We start from the raw sequence: 17,412 nt of genomic DNA, 5'->3' as shown, positions 1-17,412 counted from the left end.
GACAGTCACAAGAATTTTTGGTAGCCCATACTGACTTTCCTTGTGATAATTCTGCAGACGGAGGTGACACTAGCAGTGAAGAAGATAAAGAGGAATTACGTGAAATTCCTGTAGAGGTAGAACTCATGACTCAGGTTGACCAAGAGGATATTATTGTTCAGAGTGGTACAGATAAACTACAGGAGGAGCTAATTCAGGAAGAAAGCTCTGACGATGAAGGAGAATCTGAAGAGGTTATAAAAGAGCAGGAGGCTGTTGGTGAAATGAAGGATGAAGGGGAGGAGACATTAGAGTATCCTGATACCACCATTGATTTGTCCCACCTTCAATCCCAAAGGTAATTAAAAAGACACAATTTTAAGTTGTATTTTGTAAGCTGGGAATGATGAGGTAATCGTGAGAAAGATGAAACCAGGACTTATGTCAGTACTTTTGCGCTTCATTGTTCATTATTCAATATTCTTTTTACTTTTTCACCTTTTAATTGGGTCTCTCTCTAAAGAAATTCCCAGTACCAGGGAGAATACATTAATATAAAAGTGGTCAGCCGGGCATGGTGATGTATATTTGTAATCCCAGCATTCGGGAGGCTGAGACCAGAGGATCATAGTTTGTGGACAGCCTCAGCTACTTAGCGAGGCCCTTTGCAACTCAGTGAGACACTGTTTCATAAAAATAAAAAGACTAAAAACTAGGTTTGGGGGTGTAGCTCAGAGGTAGAATGCCTCTGGGTTCCATCCCCAGTACCGGGGTGGGGGGGGGGGAATGACCAAAGTAGCAAGCAAGTAGTTCAGAATGCTAATAATACAACAAAGCAAATCTATCGAAAAATGATGAGAAGCCGGGCATGATGGTGCATGCGTGTAATCCCAGGATTTGGGAGGCTGAGACAGGAGGATTGAAGTTCACGGGCAGCCTCAGCTCCTTAGCAACTCAGTGAGACCCTGTTTCAAAGTAATAAAAAATAGGGCTGGGGTATAGCTTGGAGGTAGAATGCCCCTGGGTTCCATCCCCAGTACCAGGAGGAAAATAAATAGATTTAGCTGGGCGTGATGGCACAAACTTATAATCCCAGTATATGGGAATCCTACACAAAAGGATCTGAAATTTTAAACCAGTCTCAGCAAATCAGTGAGACCTTGTTTTAAAATACAAAATAGAGCTGATTGTGTAGCTCAGAGGCAGAGGCAAAACGCACCTGGGTTCAAACCCCAGTACCACAAAAAAATTTAAAAATGGGGTGTTTATTTATTTATTTATTTATTTATTTATTTATTTATTTATTTATTTATTTATTGGTGATACTGGGGTTCCTGGAAGCCCTTCTACCTCTGGGCTACACTCCCAGACCTATTTTTACACTTTTTATTTGGAAACAGGGTCTCCTAAGCCAGCGCGCGCGGCTGGCTTCGAACCTGCGCGATCCTCCTGTCTCTGCCTCCCAAGCGCGGGGATTACAAGTGTGCGCCACCACGCCTGGCTAAATGAGGTGTTTTAATCTTTAATGTCTTATCACCAAGTGAACAAGCCATAGTTTAAAAAGCATTCGTAGCCTTGGCTGATGGAGTGCACCTCTAATCTCAGTACTTGGGAGGCTGAGACAGGAAGGTGGCAGATTTGAAGCCAGCCTCAGCAACTTAGCAAGGCTCTCAACAATTTAGCTGTACCCTAGTTCAATCTAAAAAATAAAATAGGGCTTGAGGTATAGCTCAGAGGCAGAACATCCCTGAGCTCAATCCCTAGTACTACCTGTGCACACACATGAAAAACATTATTATTGGGGTAATAAAAAATGGCTTGGAGCCAGGCACAGTGGTGTGCACATGTAATCTGAGTACCTGGGAGGCTGAGACAGGAGGATCACAGGTTCAAAGCCAAGATGTGATAACTCAGCAAGACCCTGCCTCAAAGTAAAGACTTTAAAAAGGGGCTTGGGGTGTAGCTCAGAGGTAGAACACTCTCTGGGTTATATCCCCAGTAACTAACACACACACACACACACACACACACACACACACACACACACACACATAGCTCAGAGGTAGAATACTCTCTGGGTTATATCCCCAGTAACTAACACACACACACACACACACACACACACACACACACACACACACACACACACACACACCTTCTCTCTCCCTGTCTCTGTCTCTGATAATAATGACCTGGAACCAAAATTGAGTCTTAGGGTATGTCCTTGGGCAAATTACTCTTTGTAGGCTTCAGTTTCCTTCTTGGTCAAAGTAGAAAGGGTTTTAGTGAAGATTTTATTCATGTAAAGCCTTTAGCAGTATCTGAGTAAGTTTTCAATATATCATCTATTTTAATATATGTGTATATGTTTAATATATGTGGAGAGTTAAATGATTGTATGTTTTCTCTAATAAAAAATTGGTAGGGAGTCAGGTGTGGTGGCGCACGCTTGTAATCCCAGCATTTGGGAGGCTGAGACAGGAGGATCTGGGTTCACAGCCAGCCTCAGCTACTTAGTGAAGTCCTCCACAACTTAGTGAAGCCCTGTTTCAAAATAAAGAATAAAGAATAGAGCTGTGGGTGTAGCTTGCAGGTAGAATGCCTCTAGGTTCCATCCTCAGTACTAAAAAAATATGATATGAAAATGTTTTGTGACGTTATAAACAAATTTCTTTTTTGGGGGGAGGGTGTCTGGAGTTGGAACCCAGGGTCATTTGACCTCCTAGCTACACGCCATGCCCTATTTTTTTATTCCTTATTTTGAAACAGGGTTTAAGTTGTGGAGGGCCTCACTAAGCAGCTGAGGCTGTCCATAAATCGTGATCCTCCAGTCTCAGCCTCCCAAATACTAAGATTACAAGCATGTGCCACCACACCTGGCAACAAATATCTTTTAAAGGTAGTAGAGTCTTCTTTGTTTTCATAGGTCCCTCCAGAAATTTGCTTCAAAAGAGGAATCTTCTAATTTGGTAAGTTATTTTTGAAGTTTAAAAAAAATTATTTCCCAATGAATGACTTTTAATTTTATATTTTGAAATATTGATGGTGATATTACTGTGGTTTTGTTTTGTTTTAATAGAGTGATGGTAAATTACAGAGCCGGAGACATTTATCAGCCAAGGAAAGAAGGTAAACATATTTGTGTTACCTAACTAAAAAGGTCTTTGTTTTTTTAAATGACAGTTCAACTGCCACAGTTTATTTGGCTATTCTAAACACTTCCTTAATTGAAATTATTAAGATTTAGCACACATCTTTAGTTTTTTGGGTTGTTTTGTTTTGGGGATGGAACCCAGGGGCATACACACACACACACACACACACACACACACACACGTTTTCTTTCTTTCTTCCTTTCTTTCTTCCTTTCTTTCTTTCTCTTTCTTTCTCTTTCTTTCTCTTTATTTATTTTGCGGGTCTGGGGAGGGAACCCAGAGGCATTCGACCTCCGAGCTACACCCCCTGTCCTATTTTTTATTCTTTATTTTGAAACTGGGTCTCACTGAGTTGCAGAGGGCCTCACTAAGTAGCTGAGGCTGTCTGCAAACCGCGATCCTCTGGGTCTCAGCCTCCTGAACACTGGGATTACAAGCATGCGCCACCATGCCCGGCTTTATTCTTTATTTTTAAATAAGGTCTCACTAAGTTGCAGAGGACCTCATTAAGTAGCTGGGGCTGGCCACGAACCTGCGATTCTTTTGTCTCAGTCTTTCAAGTATTGGTATTACAAGTATGTGCCACCACCCCTAGCTAGATCTTTAGTTTTTGATATTCAACCCAAATTGGTTTTTCCAGTTTAGGCCCTAGCTGCTTTTTTAAATTTTATTTTATTTTATTTTATTTTATTTTATTTTATTTTTTTTTTTTTTTGGTGGTGGTACTAGGAGTGGAACCCAGAGGCTTTCTACCTCCGAGCTATACACCCAGACCTTTTTTATATTTTATTTGGAAACAGGGTCTCACTAAGTTGCTGAGAGCCTCACTAAATAGCTGAGGCTGGCTTCGAAGCTGTGTAATCCTCTTGTCGCAGCTTCCAAAGCACAGAGATTACAAGCCTGTGCCACCATGCCCAACTTTATTTTTTGTACTGGGGATGGAGAATCCAGAGGCATTCTACTTCTGAGCTATACCTCCAGCCCTATTTTATTCTAAAACAGGGTCTCACTAAATTGTGGAGGGACTAAATTGCTGAGGCTGGCTGTGATCATCCTCTCTCAGCCTCCCAAGTACTGGGATTACAAATGCACACCACCATGCCCAACTCTAGCTGTCATTTTAATAAGTGAGATAGCAAAAGCCAAGCATGTTGGCACACAGTTGTAATCCCAGCATTTGGGAGGCTAAGGCAGGTGGATCTGGTTTCAGCTACTTAGGCCCTTTGCAACTCAGTGAGACCCTGTTTCAAAATGAATAAAAACGTAGGGCTGGAGGTAGAATGCCCCTGGGTTTCAGAAAATAAATGAATGGCTGGGCGTGGTGGCGCATGCTTGTAATCCCCGCGCTTGGGAGGTGGAGACAGGAGGATCGCGCTAGTTCAAAGCCAGCCAGCCTAACTGGCTTAAGAGACCCTGTTTCCAAATAAAAAAATATAAAATAGGTCTGGGAGTGTAGCCCAGAGGGAGAAGGGTTTCCAGGAACCCCAGTACCACGAAAGAAAGGAAGGAAGGAAGGACAGAGAAAGAAAGAAAATGAATGAATAAATAAATGAGATAGCCAAGTATTACTTGTGCTTGTAATCCCAGTACTTGAGAGGCTGAGATAAGAGAATGGAAAATTAGAGGACAGCCTCAGCAACTTAGCAAGGCCCTCAGCAATGTAGCAAAACCCTGTTTTAGAATAGAAAGTAAAAGGGGCAGGAGTATAACTCAGAGATAGAACAGTCTTGGTTTCAGTCCCCAATACCCCCACAAAAAAGTGAGATAGTTGAAGTCTTAACACTGATCTTTATTATATAATATGCACAATGATGACTGTAGTGTATAAGTAGATAGTATGGTTCTAGGATAATAAAGTTAGTCGAGGGCCCCAGGAAGCAGCTCTAATTGCTATAATGTCTCCCTGTTTGAGAAAACTAATTCACAAATAATTCTCTAAATACATGGCACTATGCTGATACCAAGTGTATACAGGTTAAGTCCATGCCTTCAAGAAGCTTTAATTCTGAGCTGTATGTGGTGGAACATGCCTGAATCCTGTAATTTTGTTGGCTAAGACAAGAGGATCAAAAGTTTGAGACTACTTTTGTCACTAAGCAAGACATTTGCAAAATAAAAATTAAATAGGGCTGGAGATATAGTTCAGAGAGAGAATGCCCTTAGGTTCAATCCCCAGTTTGTCTCTCTGTGTGTGCATGCATGCATGTATGTGTGTGTGTCTCATACAACTAAAACTGCTGGATTCAGGAAATAGAAATATGTAAATAGTGTTACCTGAAAGTGATATAGTAGGAGTGAGAGCTTGTGGCTGTTTAGATGATTTGAGAAATACCATCAGAAGTATACCTTGAAGACATATTAGCAATTAAGTACATAAACATTAGAAAGAGATTCCAGCTGACTGTGGTAGTGCACACACAGGAGGATTGCAGGTGCCAGGCCAACTGGGCAAGACTGTTTCTAAAAAAGGGGGATGGGAGCTGGGTGTGGTGGCACACACTTGTAATCCCAGCATTTGGGAGGCTGAGACAGGAGGATCTGGGTTCGAGGCCAACCTCAGCTACTTAGTGAGGCCCTCTGCAACTTAGTGAGACCCTGTTTCAAAATAAAGAATAAAAAATCGGGCTGGGGGTGTAGCTTGGAGGTCGAATGCCCCTGGGTTTCATCCCCAGTACTGCAAAAGAAAAAAAAAGGGGGGGGGTGGGGGTATTGCTTAAAGAGAGAATGTCATTGGGTTCTTTCGTTTTTAGTACAAAAGAGTAACTCTGTCGGGAGTGGTGATGCACACTTGTAATCCTAGCATTCGGGAGGCTGAAACAGAAGGATTGTAGTTCTCGGCCAGCCTCAGCTATTTAGTGAAGCCCTTTACAACTCAATGAGACCCTGTTTCCAAATAAAGAATAAAAAATAGGGCTGGTGGTGTAGATTGGAGGTAGAATACCCCTGGGTTCCATTCCCAGTACCAAAAAAAAAAAAAAGTAACTCCAAGGAAATTATTATTAACAAAGGAGAGAAGTTGTGGGGGGATAGTTTAGTAAAAGTGTGTTTACCTAGCATACAGAAAACGCTGACCCCAAGGATGAAAAGAATTGGAAGAGATACACACACACACACACACACTCTGATTTGGAGAAATGACAAATAGAGGTAAAAGAATGAGAAAGTTCAGCCAGGTGTGGTGGTGCACACTAGTAATCCCAGTACTTGGGAGGCTGGGAAAGGAAGATCCAAGTTTACGGCCAGCCTCAGCTACTTAGTGAGGCTCTCTGCAACTTAGTGAGACCCTGTTTCCAAATAAAGTATAAAATTAGTCTGGGAGTGTAAACCGGAGGTAGAAAAGCCCCTGGGTTCCAACCTCAGTACCACAAAAAATAAAATAAATAAATAATAAAACTGGGCGTGGTAGTGCACGCTTGTAATCCCAGCATTCAAGAGGCAGAGACCAGAGGATTGCGGTTTGTGGACAGCCTCAGCTACTTAGCGAGGACCTTCGCAACTCTGTGAGACCCTATTTCAAAAAATAAAAAAGACTAAAAAATCAAGCTGGGGGTGTAGCTCGAAGGTAGAATGCCCTTGGGTTCCATCCCGAGTACCACAAAAAAAAAGTTAAAAAATAAAATAAATAAATCTTGGAGGTAGAATAAGCCTGGGTTCAATCCCCAGCACCACAAAAAAAAAAAAAAAAATTGAGAAAGTTCAAGTCTGGTATATATGGAGAGGTGAATGGTGAATTTGGACCAAAAATAGAGATTTTGGAATGATAAGGATAGGAAAACTCTTAACGAAGATTAATATAAAATGTAATAGTTTGAGATGTCAACATTTGTGGTGGCACACGGTTTTAATCCCCGCACTTGTGAGGCAGAGACATAAGGATCACGCAGCTTCAAAGCCAGCCGCGCTGGCTTAAGAGACCCTGGTTTCAAAAAAACAATATAAAAATAGGTCTGGGAATGTAGCCTGGAGGCAGAAGGGTTTCCAGGAACCCCAGTACCACCGAAAAAAAGAAAAAATAGCCAGAACTATACTGCTGCAAGCTTAAGCAATTTTAATTACTACAAAGGTAGGCAAAAAGGGACAGAACAATCACAGCACTGTGTCAGAAGGACACAGTGTGCCTTCAGAGTGAGACACTGAAGTTTTTGAACAAATATTTTTATAAGAATTTATTATCTCCCCTCTCCCATCCTGCTTAACGAATAGTTTTTCTCTTTACCCCAAATGCAGGTGCAGGCTTGCCAGTTATATGTTACTTGGTTAGCAAAGTCAGGGTTACACGGTACATGCCTGCTTTGAAATTTAAGCTATGTATTATCCACCTGTGTCCTTGGTGAGTTTTTAGCCTTTTTCTATCTCTATCTGCTAGAATTTTATTTTGTTGAAAACTTAAAATGATGAGAAGAGAAAAAAATATAGGGAAATAGTTCTTTGAAGTATGGAGGCTTTGCGCTATAACTTTTTTGTATAATTAGTAATCAATATAGGGTTCTTTGTTTTTTTGGCAGTGCTGAGGATGCAACCCAGGAGCATTGCACCTCTGACTACACCCACAGCCCTATTTTTTGTGTTTTTATTTTTGAAACAGGGTCTCATTGAGTTGCGAAGGCCTCTCAAAGTAGTTGAGGCTGTCCATGAACCGTGATCCAGTCTTAGCCTCCTGAATGCTGGAGTTATAAGTGTGCACCACCACTCCCGGCAGGTTCTTTTAACTTTAAACTACTGTGAGAATTTAGTGTTTTTGTTTTAACATTCAGTGTTTAGCTAGGCTAACAGTCAGCTTTTAGCTGACTGAAGTCAATATTGGCTGCAGCTCTTGGCTGACAGCTTCGAGGCAGAGAAAAGGATATTATTGTTTTGCCTAAGTATGAAAGCTTATTCTTATGAGCAATTAATAAAGCTATTATTAACAATCAATGCAGGCTCAGTCCCCATCATCAAAAGTTCAAGTAGACCATGGGAAAAACATTAGAGGAAATCTGATTGGGAAATGGTGAGGACCTAGACTAGGACAATGGAATTGAGAATATAACAAAAAATATCATAGTGATGTAATATCCACTTACTTGATCTGCTTACTTTTTAGTAATTTTTTAAGCCCAACAATCTGCTCATTTTTTATATCCATTTATTTATTCAACTACTAATCAACAAATTTAACTGAATGCCTAAAACATAGCCAAGGCCATGTTGATATAAAGACTATAGTTTCAGCTGGGCTTGGTGGTTCATAACTGTAATCCCAGTACTTAGGAGGCTAACATAGGAGGATTGCAGGTTTGAGGCCATAGGCCAGCCTCAGCAACCTAGGGAGACCCTATTTCCAAACAAAAAATAAACAAAGGGCTGGGGGTATAGCTCAGAGGTAGAATACCCCTGAGTTCAATCCCCAGTACCACACATACAAAAATAGACTAGCCGGGCATGGTGGCGCACGCTTGTAATCCCCGCGCTTGGGAGGCAGAGACAGGAGGATCGCGCAGGTTCGAAGCTAGCCGCGCGCGCTGGCTTAGGAGACCCTGTTTCCAAATAAAAATGTAAAAATAGGTCTGGGAGTGTAGCCCAGAGGTAGAAGGGCTTCCAGGAACCCCAGTACCACCAAAAAAAAAAAAAAATATATAGACTATAATTCCTAGTACCAGTCAGCAAGGTTTTCAATTAAGTAGATGTACTTACTTAAATAAGGATAAGGGTGATAGTATGTTGAGTCTGGATGACAGGCAGAATGATAAATCCATGAGAAATGAAAAATTTTATTCTTTTCTCTGATGATTTGAGCCTTATTATATTGGTAGCCTGGTGATTATCAAGTTAAGTGGAAGCTGTACCTTAAATAAGTAACCTAAGTATCATTTAAATATTGTATATGTAAAATTTTTTGGTGGGGAGGGACTAGAAATTGAACTCAGTGGCATTCTACTTCTGAGCTATATCCCAGCCCTGTCTTATTTTGAAACAGGGTCTAAGTTCCCAAGCCTGGCTTTGAACCTGTGATGTTCCTTGTCTCAGCCTCACATGTACTAAAATTACAGGCTTGTGCTACCAAACATGACAACATGTAATTTTTTTAGGGCACTGGATATTTATTTATTCATTTATTTATTTATTTATTTTTGCAGTACTAGGGATGAAACCCAGGGGCATTCTACCTCCAAGCTACACCTCACCCAGCCCTATTTTTTATTCTTTACTTTGAAACAGGGTCTCACTAAGTTCCAGAGGGCCTCGCTAAGTAGCCGAGGCTGGCCGGGAACCTGTCTGCAATCTTCCTGTCTTAGCCTTCCAAGGACAGGGATTACAAGCGCCCACCACCACACCTAGCTAGGGCAGCAGGAATTTAAAGTTACAGGAATTCTGTTTTTCCACTTTGTGTTTAGGGAGATGAAGAAGAAAAAACTTACAGGTGACTCAGGGGATTTAGAAGTGATAGAGGGAAAGGACAGAGACAAAGAAAATGCCGCACAAATTGAAACTCATCAGAACACAAGCAAAAACGTGACAGCTATGCAGCCAATGAAACGCGGACAGAAGGTAATTAAAAACTTGGATCATCTGAGTGCTGCATGGTTCACAAATGGAATTGGGAGATTCCCCTTAATATTATTTATTTATTTTATTATTTTTTTATTTTTGCAGTACTGGGGATAGAACCCAGGGGCATTCTGCCTCCAAGCTACACCCCCAGCCCTATTTTTTCTTTATTTTGAAACAGGGTCTCACTGAGTTGCAAAGGGCCTAAGTACCTGAAGCTGTCCACAAACCTTGATCCTCCAGTCTCAGCCTTTCAAATGCTGGGATTCACCACTACGCCCAGCTAGATTATCTCTCCTTTACATTGTGGGTTTTGCCAGTCAATCATACTAGTAATAGAGCCGATATTTTAATCTTTTTTTTTTTTTTTGGGGGGTGTGTGTGTGTGTGTGTGTGTGTGTGTGTGTGTGTAGAGGTACTGGGATTGAACCCAGGGGCATTTTACCTCTGAGTTTACACCCCTAGCCCCCTTTTGTCTCACTAGATCACTGAGACTGCTCTTAAACCTATGATCCTTCAGTCTCAGCCTCCCGAGTATTGAGATTATAGGCGTGGGCCGTAATGCGGAGCTCTTTTTCTTCATAGTGTTGAGAATCGAATCCAAGTCCTCAAGCATGCTAGGCAAGTACTCAGGCACTGATCTATATATTCCCAGCTGATCAATATCAGCTCCAGCTGATCAATAATTTAGTAATTTCTTTATTGGTTATCGATGTGATATTTGTTAGTTTTTATATATTTTATTAAAGAATAAAGAAAGATATAATACAGCCAAGTGTTGTGGCACACATTTGTAATCTTAGCATTTGGGAGGCTAAGACAGGAGGATTGTGGTTAGCGAACAGCATAAGCTACTTAGGCCCTTTAAAACTCAATGAGACACTGTTTCAAGATAAAAGAATTAAAAATAGGGGGCCATGCTTAGTGGCTCATGCTTGTAATCTCAGTATTTGGGAGGCTGAGACAGGAGTGTCATGGTTCATGGACAGCCTCAGCTACTTAGTGAGGCCCTTTGCAACTCAGTGAGACCATTTCAAAATAAAGAATTAAAAAATAGGGCTGAGGGTGTAGCACGGAGGTAGAATTCCCCTGGGTTCAGCCGGGCATGGTGGCGCACGTTTGCAATCCCCGCGCTTGGGAGGCAGAGACAGGAGGATCGCGCAGGTTCGAAGCCAGCCGCGCGCGCTGGCTTAGGAGACCCTGTTTCCAAATAAAATGTTAAAATAGGTCTGGGAGTGTAGCCGGGAGGTAGAAGGGCTTCCAGGAACCCCAGTACCACCCAAAAAAAAGAAAAGAATTCCCCTGGGTTCCATCCCCAGTACTGGGGGGGGGGGGAATCTAAAATATACTTTTAAAATGTTGTAGCAGTATAAAAGGAGATTATGGGCTAATATGGTATTGTATCTTTTTAAAAATGAACCTGAGAGCCAAGCATGGTGGCACATGCTTGTAATCCCAGTATTTGGAAGGCTGGGACAGGAGGATCACAGATTCCTGGCCAGCCTCAGCTACTTAGTGAGGCCCTCCACAATATAGTGAGACCCTGTTTCAAAATAAAAAGTTAAATAGGGCTGAGAGTGTAATTCAGAGGTAGAATCACCCTGTGTCCAACCCCTCGTTCCGCAGTGAATGAATGAATGAATCAGGAAGAATGCCCTTGGGTTCAAACCTCAACAGCAAAAAGAGAGAAGAAAAGCTTTATGCTTCATTTCTTCATAATTTTTGCTCAAATTGAAAATGTCTGCATTTTATAAATTATCTTAGAAATAATTTGTATATACATTTCCTAATGCATTTAATATCCTTCTGTTTGTCTCCTCTCTGGCACTATGGTATATCCTTGAGGATTAGGACTAGGTGGTTTGTTTTTGTTTTGTAATGCTGGAGATTGAACCCAAGGCTTCACACATGCAAGCACTCTACTGCTCAACCACACTACCAGCTCAAGGCGTTTCCTACTCCCCCACCCCGGTAATGAGGTTTAGATCCACCAGTGCTCTACCCGTGAGCTGTATCCCACCCCCCACTTTTTTTATTTTTGGTGCTGGGGATTGAAATCACAAACATTCTAACTCCAAGTATACATCAAATCCTATGTTATTTTTTATTTTTTAATAAGTTGCTATGGCTGGCCTTACATCTGCTATCCTCCTGTCTCAGCTTCCCAAATTCCAGGATTACAAGCATGTGTTACCACACCTGGCTCCTTTTTAATTTTTTATTTTAAGACAGGACCTCACTAAATTGCCCAAGCCGGCTTTGAACTTATGATTCTCCTACTTCAGGTTCCAGTAAGTCACTGGGATTACAGGTGTGCACCAGTGCACTATGTTTTGTTTTGTTTTTAATTCTTTATTTTGAAATGGTCTCACTGAGTTGTGAAGTGCCTCACTAAGGAGCTCAGGCTTGCTGCGAACCCAGATCCTCCTGTCTCAGCCTCCAAGTACTGTGATTATGTGTGCACTACCACGCCCATCTAAGGAGCTTTTATGTATAAATATTTGTTGACTACGTTTATTATTGAGTTTTTCTTTTGATTTTATAGAGTAAAATGAAAAAAATGAAGGGAAAATACAAAGACCAGGATGAAGAAGATCGTGAACTTATTATGAAATTGCTGGGGGTAAGTAATATATAAAAATTTTGCTTCTGCTTTCCATTGGGCACCCAGCCCATGCGTAACCTGTGATGAACTTTTAGAACATCTTTGTTAAAATGTTGGCAATACCAATAATATTGACAACATTAACTTAATTTTTCTCTATGAATTACAAAGTCTGCAGGTTCAAACAAAGAAGAAAAAGTGAAGAAGGGAAAGAAGGGAAAAACAAAGGATGAACCTGTGAAGAAACAGCCCCAGAAACCCAGAGGTGGACAAAGAATTTCAGAGAGCATTACAAAAGAGACCCCAACCCTTGAAGTTTTAACTCATGAGTTCCAAGACATAGCTGTCGATGATCCACATGATGACAAGGTTTGGTGGTTTTTTACTTCTTATAGAGGGTGACCAGTCAGGGTGAGCAGCAGCCCTCTTATTAAATAGAAAGTCACTTTAGAAATAAAACTTCAAAGTCGGGCGTGGTGGCGCACACTTGTAATCCCAGCATTCGGGAGGCTGAGACTGGAGGATCATGGTTCGTGGACAGCCTCAGCTACTTAGTGAGGCCCTCTGCAACTTAGTGAGACCCTGTTTCAAAATAAAAAGAATAAAGAAATAGGGAAGGGGGTGTAGTTCAGAGGTTGAATGCCCCTGGGTTCCATCCCCACACCCGCAAAAAAAATAAATACATAAAAGTTACTGATTGCCGGGCATTGTAGCACACGCTTGTAATCCCCGTGCTTGGGAAGCTGAGACAGGAGGATCACACAGGTTCGAAGCCAGCCTCCGCTGGCTTAAGAGACCCTGTTTTCAAATAAAAAATATAAAATAGGTCTGGGAGTGTAGCCCAGAGGTAGAAGGCCCCTGGGTTTCATCCCCAGTACCATAAAAAAAAAAAAAAAGTTATTGATTAATTTTATTGCAGGCCATTAAGAAATAACCAGTTTTATGGAGAAGCTATTTGATTCTAATGATCAATCAAATACAAGACTCTTGATATTCTGAGCATTTTTAAATAAGTTTGTATAATACACAAATGAATCAAAAACTTTCACTTTTCTGAAGGTGGGTGTGGTGGCGCACGCTTGTAATCTCAGTACAATAGCCAAGGCTGAGACAGAGGGATTGCAGGTTTGAAGCCAGCCACTTACGTGAGACCCTCTGCAACTTAGTGAGACCCCGTTTCAAAATAAAGAATAAGCCAGGCATGGTGGCACACAATTGTAATCCCAGTATTTGGGAGGCTGAAACAGGAGGATCACGGTTCACAGAGAGCCTCAGCTACTTAATAAGCCTGAAGAGATATAGGTTATATACAAATGGATTTTTTTTTAATTTTTTTTAATTTTTTTTAAAATTTTATGTTTGGAACAGGAAGAGCAAGATCTGGATCAACAAGGAAATGAGGTATGAATTTTATTAAGAGTTCCTTCTACACCTTCTACAACATTCTTATTGCAATCCTATCTGAGAGGATTTGATATACAACTTCTAATTAAAACTTTAAAAGCTAAGACCCTAAAGCCAAACTTTTATGCTTTGAATCCCAACTCTATTTAATATAACTGCAAATTTAGGAATATTCTTGTCCCCCGGCTTCCTCATTCTCCGTGCCTCATTAATGTGGCTAATAATTGTCCCTACCAAAAGAGTTGTTTTGAGAACTAAGATAATACATGGAAAAATCTAGAAAAGTTTATGGCATGTAGCAAACAGATATTACAGTTCAGTGCTAAGATTTTGTATGTTCTAAGTTTATGCATTTTGTCAAATACGGACAACCTTGTAGGTAGCACACCAAACAGAACTCTAAGAAGCCCTGGGATTCCTCCTTTAAGAACAGGTGAGAGGGCGATTCTAGCCCAGGGCTTCTCAACTCTGGCACTATTAGCAATTTGGGATGGATAGTTCTTTTTCATTTGATCTTTTTCATTTGATTTCACATACTTAACATGCTTAAAGATGTCTGGCAAGGTCTCTGACCTCTACCCACTAGATTCCAATAGCACCCACCGTCCTTCCTCTAACTCCCTCCTCTCACAGAACTGTCTCTAGACATTGCCCTCTGTTGTCTAGGATACAAAAATTACTGGTCACAAGCTGGGCATGGTGGCGCACACTTGTAATCCCAGCACTTGGGAGGCTGACAGGAGCATCGCACAGATTCGAAGCAAGCCTCAGATAATAAGTGAGACCCTTTTTCAAAGTAAAGTATAAAATAGGTCTGAGAGTATAGCCCAAAGGTAGAAAAGGTTCCACCCCCAGTACCACAAAAAAAAAAAAAAAAAAACCTGGTCAAAAATCACCAGTCTAGTGGGTCTGGTAACACATGCCTGTAGTACTTGGGAGGCTGAAACAGGAGGATTGCAGGTTCATGGCTAGCTTCAGCAATGCAGTGAGGCCCTCTGCAACTAATGACACCTTGTTTAAAAATTAATAAAATAGAGCCAGGCGTGATGGTACATGCTTGTAATCCCCGTGCAGAGACAGGAGGATCGCACAGGTTCGAAAGCCAGCCGTGCTAGCTTAAGAGACCCTGTTTCCAAAAATAATAAAGTATAAAATAGGTCTGGAAGTGTAGCCCAGAGTTTTAAGGGCTTCCAGGAACCCCAGTACCACCAAAAAAAAAAATAAAATAGGGCTTGGGGGTGTAGCTCAGAGGTAGAATGCCCCTGGGTTCAACCCCCAGACCCCCCCCACACACACACACACAAAAAGAATCTCCAATCTAAACTAAGTCAGTCCTATTCCCATGCAACTTAAATCTGTTTGTGGCCATTTCTCTGTATCTCCTCAATCCACATTAGGTTTTTGCAACTTGGATAATAGCCAACAAGTTTTTTCTCCTCTTTAAAAAATGTATATAAAAAAGCTGGACATGGTGGCACACACTCGTATTCCCAGTACTTGGGAGGCTGAAACAGGAGGATCTAGGTTTGTGGCCAGCCTCAGCTACTTAGGCCCTCTGCAACTCAGAGCCTGTTTCAAAATAAAGAATAAGCCAGGCGTGGTGGCATGCGCTTCTAATCCCCACGCTTGAGAGGCGGAGACAGGAGGATCTCACAGGTTCAAAGCCAGCCATGCTGGCTTAAGAGACCCTGTTTCCAAGTAAAGTATAAAATAGGTCTGGGAGTGTAGCCCAGAGGTAGAACGGTTTCCAGGAACCCCAGTACCACCAAAAAAAAAAAAAAAAAAGAATAAAATTCGGGTTGTGGGTGTAGCTCAGAGATCCATGGGTTTGATCCCCAGCACCACAAAAACATGTATATAAAAGTGATATTTAGCCAGGCATGATGGTGCATGCTAGTAATCCCAGCATTCGGGAGGCTGAGACAGGAGGATCATGGTTCATGGACAACCTCAGCTACTTAGGCCCTTTGCAACCCAGTGAGACCCTGTTTCAAAATAAAGAATAAAAAATAGGGCTGGGAGTGTAGCTCGGAAGTAGAATACCCTGGGTTCCAGTACTGGGAGTGAGGAAGGGGGGAAAAGAAGTATTTTGAGAATCCTACTTTTCAATCCTGATTATGCTAAGAAAAGTTTTATGTTGTAAAAATACATACTGATTGAACCCAGGGGTATTCTCTCTCTGTTAAAATAGGGCCTTAAGTTGCTGAGGCTGTCCTTAAACCTGCAATCCTTTCTCCACCTCCCAATCCTCCTGGAATTTCTGGTGTCTGTCACCATATCTGGCAAAAATGTATTAAACATTACTCTCCATTTCTGGAACTATAAAGCAGAGTTTAGCTCTATTTAGAAAAAGATAATATATTGAGTTATTAATTTGATATTAATTTAGAACTTTTATTTTCCCTTTTAGGAAAATTTGTTTGATTCTTTGACAGGCCAGCCACATCCTGAAGATATACTATTGTTTGCCATTCCAATATGTGCTCCTTATACCACCATGACAAACTATAAGTAAGTCACCATTAGTTTACTCAAGAGTTGATACAATGACTTTTACAAACTAATCTATATTAGTAACTCAGACAATTTCTTTTGAAAGGTATAAAGTGAAACTTACTCCTGGAGTTCAGAAAAAGGGAAAAGGTAATTTTTGGAAATTTTTATTTTAAACGCCCACCAACTGAACAGAGGTAGATACTTCTGTTTTCTATTTACAGCCGCAAAAACAGCCTTGAGTAGTTTCATGCATTCCAAAGAAGCAACAGCAAGAGAAAAAGACTTATTCCGCAGTGTAAAGGTAAAGTTTTCCTTCTGAACTCTGGAGGTTGGTGGTATAATTGAAAATATTAGCAGTTAGCGTCTATTGTTGCAGTAAAATCATTTCAGCTAAAAGGTTTGGAATGCCTTTTGACAGTGGAAGATATGTGATTGTCATAAATATGATTCAACAATTTTCTTTTTTTTAGGACACAGATTTATCAAGAAATATTCCTGGCAAAGTGAAAGTATCTGCACCCAACCTTCTGAATGTAAAAAGGAAATAGTTGAAATGAAATACTAAAACATTTGAGAAGACTCACTTTTATAGCCTTTTGGAAGTTCAAAGATGAAAATACCATATAACAGGACTTCCACATTAAAAATGAACTAAACATTGCCTTGCTGTATTCGCCAAAAGGACTTAATTCTTGGGTTTTTTTCTTCAGTTTTATATAGAGGAAATACTGTCTATGATAGGATTTCCTAAAAATATTTGTGAAAAGTTCGATGCTAATTATATACATGTGTAGTTATTCTCCTACATTTTCTTGAAATTTGGGAGGTTAATACTAAGTATTCATTTCATGATGTAAAAAAAGTGAACAGTGAAGTCAGTTGCTTAAACTACTGAATTGGAAGCCTACTGTATATAGTAATCTAACATTCTATATATATATATATATATATATATATATAAAACAGGCCAATCACAAGGGGTTTTTTGTGGTGGTGGTAATGGCAGCAGTTACACATTAAGGCTTGTGTCTTAAAAACCCTGTCAAAAATATATTAGATCAGATGTAAAAAAAAAAAAAAAATACTAATTCTCATGACTCAGTTTGTAAAATACCACCTTGAAGAAACTGGTATTGATCATTTCTTTGCATTTGTACATCTTCAATTTTCATCTTAATTTTATTCTTGTTTATCTAAATCAGTTTTGTACCCTTTTCTTTTTCATCCAGGTCTAGTAATTACCAA

The 17,412-nt window shown here is 40.6% G+C and overlaps 1 protein-coding gene across 2 annotated transcripts in view; it reads left to right on the top strand.

The window, feature by feature from the left end:
- NEMF (nuclear export mediator factor) overlaps positions 1-16,715 on the top strand; it is a gene marked incomplete at both ends in the record, with an annotated part of 71,639 nt that extends 54,924 nt beyond the window's left edge. For both annotated transcript variants that reach the window (XM_080707893.1, XM_080707892.1), the window contains 11 exons: positions 58-337; positions 2,906-2,948; positions 3,059-3,108; positions 9,509-9,662; positions 12,208-12,285; positions 12,439-12,636; positions 13,636-13,668; positions 16,082-16,182; positions 16,271-16,314; positions 16,389-16,468; positions 16,638-16,715. In XM_080707893.1, the coding sequence (XP_080564019.1) occupies positions 58-337; positions 2,906-2,948; positions 3,059-3,108; positions 9,509-9,662; positions 12,208-12,285; positions 12,439-12,636; positions 13,636-13,668; positions 16,082-16,182; positions 16,271-16,314; positions 16,389-16,468; positions 16,638-16,715 (1,139 nt within the window). The remainder of the gene's footprint in view (positions 1-57; positions 338-2,905; positions 2,949-3,058; positions 3,109-9,508; positions 9,663-12,207; positions 12,286-12,438; positions 12,637-13,635; positions 13,669-16,081; positions 16,183-16,270; positions 16,315-16,388; positions 16,469-16,637) is intronic.
- Positions 16,716-17,412: the final 697 nt, after the last annotated feature.

Source organism: Muscardinus avellanarius, assembly GCF_963383645.1.
Source record: "Muscardinus avellanarius genome assembly, chromosome: 12".
Classification (NCBI taxonomy): domain Eukaryota; kingdom Metazoa; phylum Chordata; class Mammalia; order Rodentia; family Gliridae; genus Muscardinus; species Muscardinus avellanarius.
The sequence above is the reverse complement of the archived record's forward strand: the minus strand, read 5'-3'. Positions and strand labels throughout refer to the sequence as shown.